Genomic DNA, 15,930 nt, shown 5'->3' with positions numbered 1-15,930 from the left:
GTGAGAGAGATACTATTGCAGGAATAAACCCCACACCTGCTCTGAGCCTACAGCAAAAGTGCAACACTCACAAACCTAAGGGCCGTCGTAGCAAATGATGTGCAAGACCCTTCACAAGCTATAGTACAAGTTCCACCGTTATCTTCCCTTGTAACTACTCACAGGTCACATTTTTTTTTTAAGTTTATTTATCCGGAGAGAGAGAGAATGCGAGCAGAGGAGGGTCAGAGAGAGGCGGGGGGAGAGAGAGAATCCCAAGCAGGCTCTGCACCGTCAGCGAGAAGCCTGACTCAGGGCTGGAGCCCACCAACCGTGAGATCATGCCCCGAGCAGAAACCAAGATGCTTAGCGGACTGCGCCACCCAGGCGCCCCAGGAGGTCACATCTGATGAGCTGCTGAAAGCCTGACAACCTGCCAGGCCACAGAGAAGGAACCGCGCAGAGCAGCTGAGTCACCCGGGACCAAGGAGGGAGCCCCTCTTCCAGAACATGAACCAAGTTCAGTCCCTGGGAATGACGTGCCTTGGAAATCCGTTCTTGGAACACAGCGGTTTCTAGAATATTCACTTCCTCATCTGCTAGTCCCAGCTCTCTCCAGAAATCAGCATGTTTGAAGAATGGAAACGATGTGCTCCCTACAGATGTGCTCCCTACCACAGGCCAGGCGATTAAGACAGAAAAGGAAGAGTTTATAGTTTTTATCATTCACAACAAGGCTTGGGGCGCCTGGGTGGCTCTGTCAGTTAAGCCTCCGGCTCTTGGCCTCACAGTTTGTGAGTTCAAGCCCCACGTCTGACTCTATGCTGACAGCAGTCAGCACAGAGCCAGTTTGGGATTCCCTTTCTCCTTCTCCCTCTCTCTCTGCCCTTCCCCCACCCACACACAGTCTCTCTCTCTCTCTCTTTCTCTCTCTCTCAAAACAAATCAGCATTTAAAAAAAATTAGCCTCATTTCCAAGTTCAAGTGCTTTCAAGAAGGTTCTGTTCTGTTACTGGACACCGGGCAGAATCGGCAGCGTACTCGAGTGAAGTACTCCATCCAGACGAAAGCAAAATCTGCAAATGTTTATTCCAATTACTCCTTTGTGAGGGTCCTTATTTTTGGACAACAGCAAGGCATTTTAGTATCCACGCTTTCCATTCCTTAAAGGCTTCCGCGGGTTTGGGGAGGTCCCCGTTGTCCTCACGACCGCGCGTCGTACTGACCCCGGGGCTGTCCGAGTCGCCATCAATCCACCTGACCAGCGCCTTGAGAAACAGACACCAGAGGCACATTTTGACAAGTCGGAGCCAGACAGTTGTAGGCACGCGAAAAACACGGGCTTCTAAATCACATTATCGCAATCAGTGACTTCAATTACCCCCGGGAGATGTTCCGTTCGATAGAGATGTTTGTGCACATAAAGGACACTGGCTGGAAGAGCCGTCACCACAAATGCACAAGCCGGGATGACGGGGTAAGGTCTGAAGTGTGCAGACATAAACGCCCGAACCCGCACGGGGATTTTTCCCTGGGCGGGTGGAGTAGGCTTTTCTCAACTTGCCACAGGTCCCCCCACCCCCACTCCCATCCCAGGGCACCGGGCAAGCGCTTGTCATCTGGCGCAGAAAGGGCACCTCTGGAAGTGTGCACAGAGGCACAGGCGGTCACGTGCATGTAAGGCCACTTTGCATGCGTCATCACACCTACCAGGAGTCATGTGACGGCCACGTCCGTGGACCCGTGTGCGCACGCATCCTGAGATGGGTCCTTTCCCTCCTCCTTCTTAAGGAAACCCACCCTTTCCTCCGAGCGAACCACATACCCCTGTCCCACATCGGGAAAGAGAAGCCATCTCTCCACACTCCATAGAATCCTCAGAAACGGGCTCTGCCGCGCGTCACAGCATTTACTGTTCTGCGCAGGTCAAGCTCCCTTGACCTAAGTGAACGGGAAGGCAGACGCCTCCTTCACCGTTTCTGCCTGGATGACAAGTGTCAGGCACTCGGAGGCAGGGCAGTTTTAAAGGAGATTTCTTTGAGTGTTTTTCTTTTCTTTCTTTCTTTTTTTAAACCACAGCTTCCTGCTTATCTTTGAGCTAATTTCCTCTGATAAATTATAGTTCCAGAGAAGGGCCTAATAGAAAATGGTCGTTTGCTACTTATATAACCACTTCCCCCTTTTTTTCTTCCCCTCATTTACTTTGTATCTTTCGATTATGCTGAAGCCCACGGCGCACTGCAGCTTGCGGAGGCAGATCGGGCAGAGGTGGAGGGGGCGCCGGTCGGCTTCCTCCAAGTGGTTGGAGCCCTGCATGAGGCACGCGAGCCACTGGCAATGTCGAAGTCCAAATATGTGGCCAATCTCATGGGTTAAAGTCTGCAAGACATTCACAGCAGAGCTTTGTGGTGCCACCGTCATCAGCGGGTTGGACCTTCCTTCTCGTTCTTGCTTCTCCGAAAAACAAATTTAGGGGGAATCGACTCCCTTACCCAAAACTTCAGTCTGCCCCAAAACTTCGTTCTTTGGGGAGGGGTTNGTGCACTGTAGGATACTTAGCACCATCCCCAGCCTCTACCCAACTGCACCCGCCAGAAGTGTCTCTAAACATTGCCACAAAGTCCCCGGGTGGCATGATCACCCCCAGCTTGAGAGCCAGGCTCCAGACCAGTGGGACATTTGTCACAGTTCAGATGCTGGGTCCTTACCTCCCCCGGCCCCCCACCTTGACATGCTGAGTCAGTAGGTTTGGCGGGAAGGGGGCTCCGCCTGCATGTTAGCGAGCACCCTGGCTGACGCTGTGCAGGGCACACTCTGAAAACACTGCTCCGCGCAGTGCGGCTCTCAAACCTGAATATGTAGCTACTAATGAAAGCAGAACTTCTGGCTGTAGGAAGAGCCATGTCTCCAGCTAAGGAAAAAGGGAAAACCCAGGAGGCGGGCTCTCCAAAGAGCAGGGGTTGGGGAGGGTATCAGGTGTTGTGAGGAGGATGGACCTCCGTGGAAGGCAGCCTGGGGCCCAGGAAGCCGTCCTCGGGACACCGGACAGCAGAGGCCCTCCAAGAGCGGCTTTACTTGATGACTGCAACCTCTGAGAGTCCGTGACCTCCCTCAAAACAGACTTCTGGAATTGAACTAGTGGTGAGGATGTGGGCACAGTGCAGGCTGCACGTAACGGGGCATAATTCCAACACGGGTACTACTGTAACTTTCACCATCAAGGTATCCATTTAAATCCTGTGTTTGTTGACAATTTCAGGCATACACGGTGTCCACTGAAAGTATACAAATGACACAAATTCATTTATCAGGAGGGAATTCGGGGCTCTTTGGGGCGCCTGGGGGGCTTAGCTGGTTAAGCGTCCGACCTGATTTTGGCTCAAGTCATCATCTCACAGTGTCGTTGAGTTCGAGCCCCTTATCAGGCTCTGTGCTGGCAGCGCGGAGCCTGGTTAGGATTCTGTGTCTCTCTGCCCCCCGCCCCATCTCTCTCAAAAATAAATAAATAAATATTTTTTTAAAAATCCAACAGGATTTTTTAAAAAACCACTCACCTTACAGGAACGAAGCAGCAGAACGCTGGTCACTGGAGGAATATAATAGTTATCAAAAACTGTATAGTCACTGGAGGATACTTTCCGCAGCTTGTTCACTTTGCCTTCGTAGCGTGAGCTATAAAAATCACTGTCATACCTGGCGAAGCTGAATATCCCCACACCTATAAAAGGAGGACAAGCAACAACAGAATGGGTGCAAGGTTCTCGAACAAGAAACCGAAAAGGAGAGCCTGCCTGGACATCTAGTCTGAGCCGCCGGGCTCGGGGTGCTTACAGTTTGCCAAGACAGAGGTGGACGCCAGGCCCAGGCTCCCCTATCAAACTCTGCTGCTGCTAAGCCAGTTCGCCCTGCTCTGGAAAACACGGTGGTCTTGAGCTTCAAATTCTTGAGAAATTGGGAGTTCCAGAGGTTTTGCTTCCCCACAAAAGAAGTCTTTTTTTTTTTCCAGAATAGTCCCAAACAGGTAGTCCAAGAGGAACTTGGAAAAATGAAGACGTGCACAACACACACCCATGAACTCACTCGTTATTTATTTATTTTGAGAGCGACAGAGACAGAGCAAGTCGGGGAGGGGCAGAGAGACAAGAAGAGAGAGAATCCCAAGCAGGCTCCAGGCGGCCAGCACAGAGCCCGATGTGGGCTCGAACTCACAAACTGTGAGATCAGGACCTGAGCTGAAACCAAGAGTCTGGCACTTAACTGACTGAGTCGCCCGGGCACCCCAACTTTACTCTTTAAGAACACAATTGGGGCGCCTGGGTGACTCAGTCGGTTGAGGTCGGCTCAGGTCATGATCTCGCCATTCGTGGGTTCGAGCCCCGTGTCGGGCTCTGTGCTGACAGCTCGGAGCCTGGAGCCTGCTCTGGATTGTGTCTCCCTGTCTCTCTGCCCCTCCCTGCTAATGCTCTGTCTCTCTCTGGCTCTCTCTCTGTCTCTCTCAAATATAAACATTAAAAAACTGAAAAAAAAAAAAAAAGAACACAATAAGCATGGGCACTTGGCTGGCTCAGCAGGTTCAAATGTGTGACTCTTGGTTTCAGCTCAGGGCATGATATCACAGGCTGTGGGATCGCGCCCTCCGCTGGCCTCTGTGCTGACAGTGTTGGAATTCTCTCTCCTTCTCACTCTGCCCCTTCCCAGATGCTGCTCTCTCTCTCGGTCTCTCAAAATCAATAAACAAATTTTTAAAAGTCAGAACACAATAAACACATGTCTAGGCCCTGTGTGTGAGGGAGGCCTCCTGGACCCCTCTGGCACCGGGCTGAGGAAATCCGCCGTTCCCCCGCCACGCCCCCGCCACCCGTGATGCTTGAGGACCACGCTCGGGGCAGGGCCCTTGCACACGCCCTCTGCCCTCCCGTCCCATCTTGCTCACAACACAACTGTACTATGTGGCTGCCGCCGAGGGACCAGAATAAACACCCTTGTAACGGACTTCCTGTCACCCGGAGGCTCGTATCAACCATCTCTGCCCACGTGGAGAACAGGCTTTCCTGTGCAGCTCGTTCTAAAGTGCTCCTCACTCCACCCTTAGAAAGCCTCATATTTGATATTTAGAGAGGGGGAGAGAGTGCACGCTCTTTCTGAAAGTTAAGAAAACACTAAAGCTATTCATGTCACAGCTGACCTCCTCTGTCCTCTGGCCAAGGAAGTGTGAGCGTATTTCATTACAATACCTCCAGCGAGAACCTCGTTTCCTTCTAATAATCCTACAAATGGAAGGTTATTTTCTTTAGTCATTAAACATCTCTCCATTTTAAAATCCCCGTCTTTGTAATCCTGGAGAGAAGAGTCACTTGTAGTAAGATACTGGCTCATTGCCTGGCCGGTCAGCCCTGTCACCTTACATCTTCTCTTGGGCCACAGGCAGAAGCAAAGAAACTTACTTAAAAAGGGGACGGGGTTGGGGCACCTGGGTGGCTCAGCCCTGCATCGGGCTCTGTGCTGACAGCTGGGAGCCTGGAGCCTGCTTCCAATTCTGTGTCTCCCTTGCTCTCTGCCCCTCCCCCACTAGTGCTCTGTCTCTCTCTCTCTCTCAATAAACAAATGTTTTTTTAAAAAATTATTTTTAAATTCCTTTTAATGTTTTTTTAAATTTATTTCTAGGAGAGAGAGAGAGAGACAGTGTGAGCAGGGGAGGGTCAGAGAGAGAGGGAGTCACAGACTCTGAAACAGGCTCCAGGCTCTGAGCTGGCAGCCAGCACAGAGCCCGACGCGGGGCTCGAACCCACGAACCGCGAGATCATGACCATCTAAGCGAGAGTCGGATGCTTAACCAACTAAGCCACCCAGGCGCCCCAAAAAATTATTTTTAAAGAGGGGATGAGGGGGTGGTGAAAGTAGAAACATTTTGGGAAAATGTCTCCTGCTCTTGAAACATGTAAGATAAATGAGCTGAAGATGTCCGGATACATTGTTTTAAATTTTTAAGTCTCTGTCTCTGCCAGGTAAATAATAAAAGGGAGATAAAAATTTTGCTGGGAAAAGCTTTTTTCTGATAGAAAGTCGGCTCATACAAAAATGAGAACGACAGCAGTGCTGAGTCCCCGGGAAAATATGTTGACTGGGGAGGGGGCGCTATAGGAATGGAAATGAAGAAGCCACCGTGAAGGAGAAAGGGGAAGATCACGGTCTGTGGCACCGGGGCCCCGCCTCTAGTGAATGTGTCAGAGACGGAGATGTCTAACACAGAAACCTTTGTTAAAGAAATCATTAACAATAGGACTCTCCTATGACCCAGCAATAGCACTGCTAGGAATTTACCCAAGGGATACAGGCGTGCTGATGCATAGGGGCCCATGGACCCGTGTTCATAGCAGCACTCTCAACAATAGCCAAACCATGGAAAGAGCCTAAGTGTCCATCAACTGACGAATGGATCAAGAAGATGTGATTTATCTATAATGGAATACTACATGGCAATGAGAAAGAATGAAATCTGGCCATGTGTAGCCTCATGGATGGAACTCTAGGGTGCTATGCTGAGTGAAATAAGTCAGGCAGAGAAGGACAGATACCATATGTTTGCACGTCTAGGAGGATTAGGAGGAACTTAACGGAGGACCATGGGGGAGAAGGGGGGAAACGGGGGGAGAGGGAGGAAGGCAAACCATGAAGAGACTCTTGAATGTTGAGAACAAACTGAGAACTGATGGGTATGGGGGAGAGGGGATGGGGGGTGATGGGCACGGAGGAGGGCACTTGTGGGGATGAGCACTGGGTATTGTATGGAAACCAACATAACAATAACCTATTAAAAAAATAAAAAATAAATAATTTTTTTAAAAAAACATCAAAAAAAAATAAAGGGCACACCTAGACAGTCCACAAACTGGGGCTCAGAAAGTACAGTCCCAGGCACCTGCTCCCCACCACCAGATTGCTAACGAGCAACTTCTCCCCTTCGTGCATCGGACTGTCCCCTTCAAACTTGTCAGATCCCAGGGGACTAAGGTAGAGAAATGACAGCAAAAAGGAAGGGGGGTGGGGAGGAAAGAAGTGGACCAAAGGGAAAAAGGAAAAAAATTGGGCAAAAATAGGATTTGCTTCCAGATCCTTTCCTAACCCAGTACCAGCACGTAGAATCTCTAATGAGTTAAGGCGGCTATATCTCAAATCAAAAACTGGGAGTTGACTTTTTAAAAAAAAATAAAACAAAAGGTCACCAGACACAGGATAAGAAGCGTACACCTGTGCCTCAGCCTATAGTTACTCTGTCTATACGCGTGAACTACGAAAAGAACAAAGAAAACAATTAGCAGGATTTTCACTTACGTTAAGAGTTCAAACATCCTTACCGCATTTCATCACCTTGCTACTGAGTTACTGACGCTTTACCGTCTGTTGTGCCGAATGCCTTAAAATTCTCTCTCTCCCCCTCTCTCTCTGCCCCTCCCCCCAAAATAAATAAACTTAAAAAAAAAAAAAGAAATCAGTATTATTGGCCTCCAAGTCATGTAGGTAGTGAACGGCTGACCGGGGCAGGAACCCAGGTCATCAGAATCTACCCACAGCACATCTCCCACCCCCAGCACGATGCACCGGAGATACTCGACAGCCTTTAGTACCAAAATTATAACAGGCTGGAGCTTTTCCCCCCTCTATCGACATCTTCCAACATTCTCAAGTTGAGGATATTTCTACCAACAATGTCAAAAAGGAATACCATCTGTCAAAGAGGCCTGTCCAAAGACAAAGTTCCAGGAGTCACGTGGGTAAAGATCGATCATTGTGATTCCCACAATACAGAAGGCATCTCCAGGCTTCTGCTTCTTTAAGAACGTCAGGATGTGCCCTGTTTAAAAAGAGATGTGCGTGTGGGATACGGATGTCCGTCCGCACATGCATCTCCATATAAACCTGTGCATAGACCTCCCTTACTCAGTTCCAATTGTCAAGCAGCTTCAATTACCTGCGTGAATTTGTAGGTTTTTTGTGTTCTCGTTGACTCTAAAGGAACACCTCGTGGCGGAGACAGGAACCGGTTCTAGAAGTTTCACTGTTAGGCCATAGAAAAATGCTTCACAGTAACCCTTGAGCCATTTAATATATTCTTCACTGATAATTCTGGTATTTCCTAAAGAGCCTATAAGGTGGAAGAAAACGTAAAGACGGACTCAAAGATGATTAAAACAGTCAGTCTTTACCTCAGTCTATAATTAGAAATTTGAAATTAGAAGCAAACGGACTCTAAATCTTCAATAAACCTGTATCACTCATGGATGCGAATATGAATTAGAAAGAAACAAAATGTCCTCTTTTAAGGCAGCTTGGGTACAAAACTTCCACTACTGTCAAAAATGATCACAGGTGCGCCTGGGTGGTTCAGTCAGTTAAGCGTCTGGCTTCGGCTCAGGTCATGATCTCGAGGTTTGTGAGTTTGAGCCCCGTGTCAGGCTCTGTGCTGACAGCTCAGAGCCTGGAGCCTGCTTCGGATTCTATGTCTACCTCTCTCTACCCCTCCCCTGCTCACACTCTGACTCTGTCTCTGTCTCAAAAAGTAAATAAACATTAAAAAAAAATTTTTTTAAAGATCATAAAAACGGCCCACTCGAATGAGATGGGCAACCCCGGCTACCCCTGGCGACAGCCCCACTGCAAACCAAACCAAACCGAACCCGGCCTGTTACCAATGCACTGTATATAAATACTGCGTTTCTCCGGAGATGGTGCTTTTCTGTACGGGTCACTGAAAAACTGTTCAAAGTCTTGGGGAGCCTCAGGGTGGGAGATGATCCAATCCGATTGCGAATGCAACGTAATGGGCCCAAAGAGATCATGGTCTGGCTTGAAGGCTTCGTTCAGCAAACGCCTTTCCCCAGCTTCTAACTTCTCATACTGTGACACGAGCGCTGGGTTCTCGGAGATGAGGGCTGTTTTCAGTGTGTGTTCTGAGTGCCGTACTGTTTCCATCTACCAGCAAAACACAAGGGATCAAATATACAATGCGGATCCATACCGGTGACTTTAATCTACCTACCCTCCACCTACGTGTCTAATTTCTCCCTAGAATGGAAAAGCGATTGCCTTTTTTTTTTTTTAATTCCCACCAAACAACTGTTTTTCCCCCTCCTCTCATTTCCAATCAATTTCCTGGGGGAGAGTATCTGAAAAAGTGAAAAGAAAAACCATGAAATTCATCCCTTCTTAAGGAACTTGCTCCTATTATAAAAACCGTAAGAGAATGACCTGATTGCCTACTTCCTTCTGTCATTTGGGTAACAATATTGCGAACTGACTCATCAGAGCCACATGAAAAATACTCAGCCTTTCCAAGGTGACTCAAAGATGTTCCAGACGCCACAAAAAAGAGAACTGATGTCAAGTCTGCCCATTTCTGTAATTTAGCTGCGGGCTCCTAACAGACCTCAGCCACTGAACTTTATTGCCTCAAAGTCATCATCACCCTGGGGAAGCCATCAGGTGACTAATCAAAAGCCAGACTCACAATGACAGGTCTCTTCCAGTCACATCGTGTTCCTCTAGAGAGCTGTCATCCTTCCTTCAAACGGCTGCTCCAGCACGAGGCTTTTTGAGTTAGAAAAGAAAAGAAAAGAAAAAACCAACTTAAACGTCGCTATCTGGAACCTATCATATTTTCTAATGATCTAGATGTCTCCAGTTTAATGACTGACAATATGGGGGGAAAATTTCAGCTAATGCCTGTTCGGATTGGAACAGAATCCTGGGGTTCCAGAGCGTGGAAGAAATTCTCAAACCGAGGTCACTCTTGTCAAAGCTCTGACAGAGGCTGAGGCTGGTCCTCCCTGCTCCACAACTGGGCTGAAGTTTCACGGCTCCTACAGGACAAAATACCAAACTGTGCCCTCCTATACTCTACCTACCGTTAGGGAGGAAGGCTCCCGTTCANTTCACCCTAATATTGAAAAGGAGTGTGACAGGTCGGGAGAGGCCTCCCAGGTCGGCTGCCTGGAGCCCCGGGAGGCAGAAGATCGCTTCAGTGGGCGGGGGGCCTGCAGCGCTAGCAGCGCTAAAACCGGCACATCCTGCGCCAACCCGGACAAGGTGGTTACCCTAGCTGGTTGCTATAGCAACCTGCACCTCGGGCTGAGCCCCCCAGCAACCGCAACCCGGTCGCGGGATGGGGTGGGGGATCCCCCGGGGACTCCCGCTGCGACTTTCCGCCTGGAGGACGCCTCCTTGCTCCCAGGAGACGCCCCCGCCCCCNGCCGCGCCACGCCCCCACGCCCTGCCACGCCCCACGCCCTGCCCCACCCCCACGCCCTGCCACGCCCCCACGCCGCACGCCACGCCCCGTAGCGTGAAGCTGTCTCCCAGGCTCGGAGCCCCCGTNCCTGCCCCCCCCCCCGGCCCCAGGTGGCCCCTCCAGGGCCGCCCCCGGGCAGCTGGGGTGGGGCGCCCCGCCGGAGGCCGTGGTTCCCCCTCGGGGCCGCGCTGGCGTCGCCGGTTTGTGGGTTTGCGAGTGTGCGCCGGGGGAGCCCGGGTGTGGGGAGCCCGGGTGTGAGGAGCGTCCTCGGCGTGACCAGCGTAACCATCCGAGTCCAAAATAAGTCAGCTGTGGCCGCAGGTTGACGCACAGCCCGGGCGCGCGCCCCCGTGCCGTCACCCGCTGGACTTTNTTGGTGCTTCGCTGGTGCTGAAAAGCCCCAAATGCGTGTGTCGGAGACAAGTAGAAAAAAAGGCATGGGCGGGCGTTAGGACAGAACTAGCTGCGTGGCCTTGGGTAGGCCGGTTAACCTCTCTGGGCCCCATGGGTCTCCTGTGGGAAGATGCCAGGAGCGAGCTCTGATCCCTGAAGCCCCTCCAAGCACTGGGAAGTTGCACGTGAACTCTGATCCCCTGGCCCACCCCTCTACAGCCCCTTCATGTCCCAGTGTTGGTGGTCAGCCATGATGCCACCTCGTACTGCCAAGGACAGATCACTGACCTAATCACCGTCCCCTCTCCCTTCAAGGGTACGAGCCTCCAAGCAAGCGCACCCCCTCCTATCCCAGCTCGGTTCGTTCTTCCCCAAGTTCGCCCCATGCCCACCACTCCATACACACACCAGCTTCCTACAAGGAACCCCGGAAAACCCTAGCCCGTGCCCTCAAACCTCCACCTTTCCCCTCAAGTTCTCCTCCCAAGAACCTCACCTTCAGGGACACCAGCCACGTCCCTGGACATCGCTTCTTCCCTCCAGCCTTCACTCAAAAATACCCCCGAGCCCCAGTTTTCATGTCCAGGCCACCGAGCTACTAGTACAGAGCAATCTCTACTCTTCTGAAGTTCAGGCCATTTTACCATAGTCTGGTTTGTCGGCATCCTAATCCCCCTTCCGACCTCCAGGAAGGACGCACGTGATGAGTTCGGCCTTCGTCTGATGCTTACCTTCTCCACCCTCAACCCCTTGTCTCTCCTTAGAGAGCCTTGGCTCGATAAAGGCTTGATCTTTTCAACTCCAGTGATCACCTGGGTCTCTCATTTGTTTATTCCCCCTGGATCTGGAAATGTCCAAAGTCATTCTTTGGTCACACTGCCCATTTCCGTCCTTACCGGGACCGCACTCTTCAGTGAGTGCACTTCTACCATTCCTGTGCCCCAAGTTTCAAGCTGAGAACGTCAGTGTGTCCCTCACGCTGTGCCCCAGAAGCAGCAAGCTTTCTTGGATGTGGTGCCTTTTGACTGAATGCCAGCCTCCAGACATGCCGAGAGTCCGTGTAGCCCAGGGGCTAGGAGGAAGGTCTGGGTTTGGCCCCTGGAACGCCTGTTCATTAGCATCTGGCCTGCGTGAATTATTTAACCTTATGCATCTCTTTCCTGGTTCGTGTAACAGAGATAACAATAGCACAGACGTTCTATAGTTTTAGGGATCAAGTGAGTTAACTTTGGACATTTTAACTCTCGATCGAATGGCCTTCTGACATCCTGAGAGCCTTCGCTGAGCTCAGAGTTCGCCTCTTCCATAGAGGTCTCCCCGACCCCACCTCCCCTCCAATGCTCATTGCCTTGCGTATACTGCTATCATCGTCCTCGTCATAATGATTATAACTTGTGTCTCCCCCCTTTTTTATTTTAATGCTTTATTTATTTCTGAGAGAGGGAGAGAGAGACAGCAGGAGCAGAGAAGGGCCAGAAAGAGAGGGAGACACAGAATCTGAAACAGGCTCCAGGCTCTGAGCTGTCAGCACAGAGCCCAATGCAGGGCTCGAACCCACGAACTGTGAGATCATGACCTGAGCCAAAGTTGGCTGCTTAACCGACTGAGCCACCCAGGTGCCTCTGTGTCTCCCTTTCTAAACTGTGAGATGCTTAAAGGTGAACACTCTCATTCAACGTATCTGGAACGAAAGTTATTCATTACGTTTTTCTTCAACTCGTATTCATTAACAAGAATTTTTCATTTGAACTATTTAAATTCACTTCCTGGATTAAAAAAAAAAAACTTTGTGGTCGCCCCCAAATTTTGGAAGGATACCATATTTCTGTACAGTCCCTAAGTATGTAATATCTATTGTTTAAAAAATTTAGTACATTGTGTTTGTTAAGCTTTACTTTTAGAATAAAAAGATATATAATTTCTATTTTTTCCCTCTGAACCATTTGAGAGAAAGTTGCCGACATGATGTCTCTTCACTCCTAAATACTTTAGCATATCTTTTCTAAAACCAAGCACGTTTTCATAAATAAATATGCGTTTCATAGCAGTGTGAACTCATGTTTTAATTGTACCTCTTCACCCTTCCCCCTCAACCATTCGAGTTCAAGCCCTGCATCAGGCTCTCTGCTGTCAGCTCTCTCTGCCCCTCCCCTCTGCATGCGTGCACACTCTTGTGGGCATGTGCTCTCTCTTTCTCTCTCTAAAAATTTAAAAGAAAATAAATAAATAATATACCTTACTAAATCTATGAAAATACTTCAAGTACATTTTTAAAAGCCAAATCATACTGAAAGAGTTGTAATGAAAAGTAACAGCCCTGCCCCATAGACCAACTTCCAAGAGGCTCTCAGCTCTTCTCCCTGGTATTTTTGTCATATTTCTGAACAGCGTGCATATGACGAGGTTTCGTGATCCGTTGGTTTAAGGCAGCATCTATTGATTTGTTGCCATGAGAGATGGAGACTGACTTGTCCACACATCCTCACACGGCTCACCCCCTCACTCCCTGACGTAGACGTAGCACAACTTTTGACTGATTCTGTGATCAACACGTCCACCATGATAACTATTCATTGTTCATTGGAAACCCAAGCAGTGTGCTTTGACCATGCTTCCTTGACTGAGAGTTTCCCTGGAGGGGTGTGGAATTTTAGGTGAAGAATCTTGAGAATCTTGCCTCAGCATTAGGAAGGGTTTATTCCATTTTCTCTGACAATATTGTAATCATTTAGATTCCTAATCCTTTGTATGTTACCTGGGTGATCTTGGAATCTTCCCTTCATCTTAGAGTCCTGGCAAACTCTACGTTTTTAAGTATACATGCTTATAAGTCTTTTAAAGACGTGACCTGGTCTGAGCTTTATTTCTCCCCATTCATTTTGCTGCTCATTCAGCGGGCTCTTCCATCTCGAGTCTCTTACCTTTCCATTCTGAGAAATTTCCTTCTCTCCGTATTTGCTGGATGTGGGACTTCCAAGCTGGATCCTCTCATCTTCTTATCTTTCTGTTTTTCCATCCATCTTTTTGTACCATTTTCTGAAGTTTTCACCAGCTATCTTCTGTCTTTTCTTTTGAGTATTTTTTCCCAAACATTCTATCCTTTAATAGCCAAATGTTCTTTCTTGTTCAGATTGTTTATTTTACACCTTTTCTCATTTAATGGATAAAATGTCTTCTCCTGTTTCTCTTTGGATGTGAACTATGCTGTGCTCGCTTCGGCAGCACATATACTAAAATTGGATGTGAACTATGCTATTTTTTGAAGTTTCATTCTGTTGTTTCCTCTGTTTGGGTCTTTGTCTTTCATGTTATAACTTTCCACAAACATTAGAGGATCCTCAGCTATCTGTTAAGATTTTGTCATGAAGCATCAACAAAGCTGGTTGATGGGTTTGGGGACATGAAAGCAGCTTATCCACTGGGGGTTCTCAAGGGTGACCTGGCAGAGAACCAGCTGACTCACTGAGGGGAGATTCCCTAGTTTCCGAACCTGTGACTATCTCCCGCTCTTTTTTTCTTTTCAAAAAAAAGAATTGTTTCCTGACTACCTGTGTTCTCGAAACAGGGTGCAGTAAGTAGCTTGAGTACCCCACTAATGAGTGAGCAGTTTTTGAACCCTTAACCCCCTTGTTTTCATCCTCTATCATTTACTGCCCACAATGATTCTCAAGTGTCAACCCATTTTAACACGAGAATCTGTTAAGAGGGTTTCAGTCATTCACCTGCTAGTATGAATTCACATCTGTTCCGTTTACTTTTCCTCTAGCCCTTAGCTGTTATCAGCTGGTCTGAGGAAATGGAAGTCTGACTGGTCAGGAAGTGGAAACAAGTAGGTAATTTAGGGTCACAGAGTCCCTCAGCAGACCAGACCAGAGTAAATAAGGCAGATTGTGATTCATGAGATTCAGGCCCTGGGACCTGGATGCCACAGGAAGGTGAGAGGATTTAAAAAAATTAATTTACATTTAAATTGTGCTGAGCCAGGGCTATACTTGTTTTTTCCCTCTGGCACTGAAGACTGCTTGTCCTCAAAGACCCAGCGCCTGGGTAATCTGCTAGTTGGGGAGTTCCGTGCAAGGGGGGCCTGAGCCCCCAGTCGCCCTGGGAGAGCTAGACATGTAGGGAAAATGCCTTCTGCGTTCCAGACAAGCAACTTATAAACGATCTTTTGGACCAAGTCCTGCTTGCCAACTGAGGCTCGGTTTGCCTGACCTTGGCCAGCTCGGAGAGTGCCAAGTTCGGAGGCCCATTAGCAGAAATGAAAAGCAAGAGATCTTTTAGTCCATTAGGTTAAAGAGGACTTTTCTCTCTTTTATTATTTATGATTTGCGACTTCAGTTACTGTTTCCCGGAAGAAATAAAAAGGTTACAGTTCTACTTAAACTTACTGGAGCAAATAGATGCTTATCATCAATCACGTAGCAATTGCTAGGCAATCTCGAAGGCCTTCGCTGCTGTGGGCTCTTTGCAGTTCTTTGATGTCTTGTCAGACAAGTGATTTTCTGTGCCTCAGACAGTTTCCAAGAGCTACCTCGATCTGGGGTGTGTGTGTGTGTGTGTGTGTGTGTGTGTGTGTGTGTGCGCGCGCACGCGCACATATACATACACACATATGTGCGTTAGCTATATCTGCCTTGCAAATGAACACAGTCAACTCTATATGAACAAAAGCAGACTCTGAGTTTTCCTTTAGGGATGCCGCTCCCTGCAAAATAGGGCCCGGGGTTCCTAGGAGCTCCTGAGCATTTAGGATTACTTGGGGTGGGGGAGCAGGGAGAAAGGCCAGGTCAGGGGGCCCCTGTGACCTCTGGAGGGTGTCATTACCCCCACCAGTGACTTCCACAGACACCACCCCCCCGCCCCCCAGGGCCGGATCTCCAGCATTGCAGCTACATCTAAAATGTTCAGTTTTCTTTCCCCTTCTCCTTTGTTCCCCTTTTTCAGTCTCCAAGGGGGGGGAGGGGAGGAAGCCCGAATGAGACACAAATGAAAGAGGAAGTGTCTCAGCACTAACCAAACATAAAACAGCCCACTCAATCGGTGACCTCCATGGAAAGACTGAAGACACCATCGCCATCCCCTTCGACTTGCTGGGGGAGGGAACGGCCCGAAGCAGCCAGCTTCCCTCCAGCCGGTCACCGTGGGGAGGGAGCCCCGGGAGACTGGCGGGTGCCTCCCGGCCCTGGGGTGTCCTTCAGGGCTTCCTCCACTCTTAGCGCACAACCTGGAGCTGCCCAGGAAGTGGCAGATGCAGGTGCCGCCGGGGGGGGGGG

The 15,930-nt window shown here is 49.2% G+C and overlaps 1 protein-coding gene across 4 annotated transcripts; it reads right to left on the bottom strand.

Moving 5' to 3' along the window:
- Positions 1-1,049: 1,049 nt before the first annotated feature.
- AMZ2 (archaelysin family metallopeptidase 2) lies at positions 1,050-9,901 on the bottom strand. 4 transcript variants are annotated; one of them, XM_077780350.1, is made up of 8 exons: positions 9,882-9,901; positions 9,485-9,564; positions 8,667-8,949; positions 7,949-8,122; positions 7,703-7,831; positions 3,534-3,697; positions 2,182-2,358; positions 1,050-1,247 (listed from the first exon to the last, which is right to left on the bottom strand). In XM_077780350.1, the coding sequence occupies exons 3-8, from the start codon at positions 8,947-8,949 to the stop codon at positions 1,095-1,097; spliced, it is 1,080 nt and encodes a 359-aa protein (XP_077636476.1). In that variant the 5' UTR covers positions 9,485-9,564; positions 9,882-9,901; the 3' UTR covers positions 1,050-1,094. The 4 variants fall into 4 exon arrangements, with proteins under 4 accessions (XP_077636476.1, XP_077636477.1, XP_077636479.1 ...); XM_077780351.1 differs by lacking the exon at positions 9,882-9,901 and adding an exon at positions 9,756-9,871; XM_077780353.1 differs by lacking the exons at positions 2,182-2,358; positions 9,882-9,901 and having other exon boundaries at positions 9,485-9,871.
- Between the last annotated feature and the right edge of the window lie 6,029 nt (positions 9,902-15,930).

The sequence above is a fragment of the Crocuta crocuta genome, unplaced genomic scaffold, assembly GCF_008692635.1.
Source record: "Crocuta crocuta isolate KB4526 unplaced genomic scaffold, BGI_CrCroc_1.0 scaffold288, whole genome shotgun sequence".
NCBI classification, from domain to species: Eukaryota; Metazoa; Chordata; class Mammalia; order Carnivora; family Hyaenidae; genus Crocuta; species Crocuta crocuta.
This window is presented reverse-complemented; position numbering and strand designations above follow the sequence as displayed.

Coding starts and splice junctions, on each gene's coding strand:
- AMZ2 (XM_077780350.1), bottom strand. CDS start 8,949: ATGGAAACAGTACGGCACTCAGAACACACACTGAAAACAGCCCTCATC. Junction 8,123..8,666: donor TATTTATATACAGTGCATTG/GTAACAGGCCGG, acceptor TCCACCTTATAG/GCTCTTTAGGAAATACCAGA. Junction 7,832..7,948: donor AAACCTACAAATTCACGCAG/GTAATTGAAGCT, acceptor CTTTTTAAACAG/GGCACATCCTGACGTTCTTA.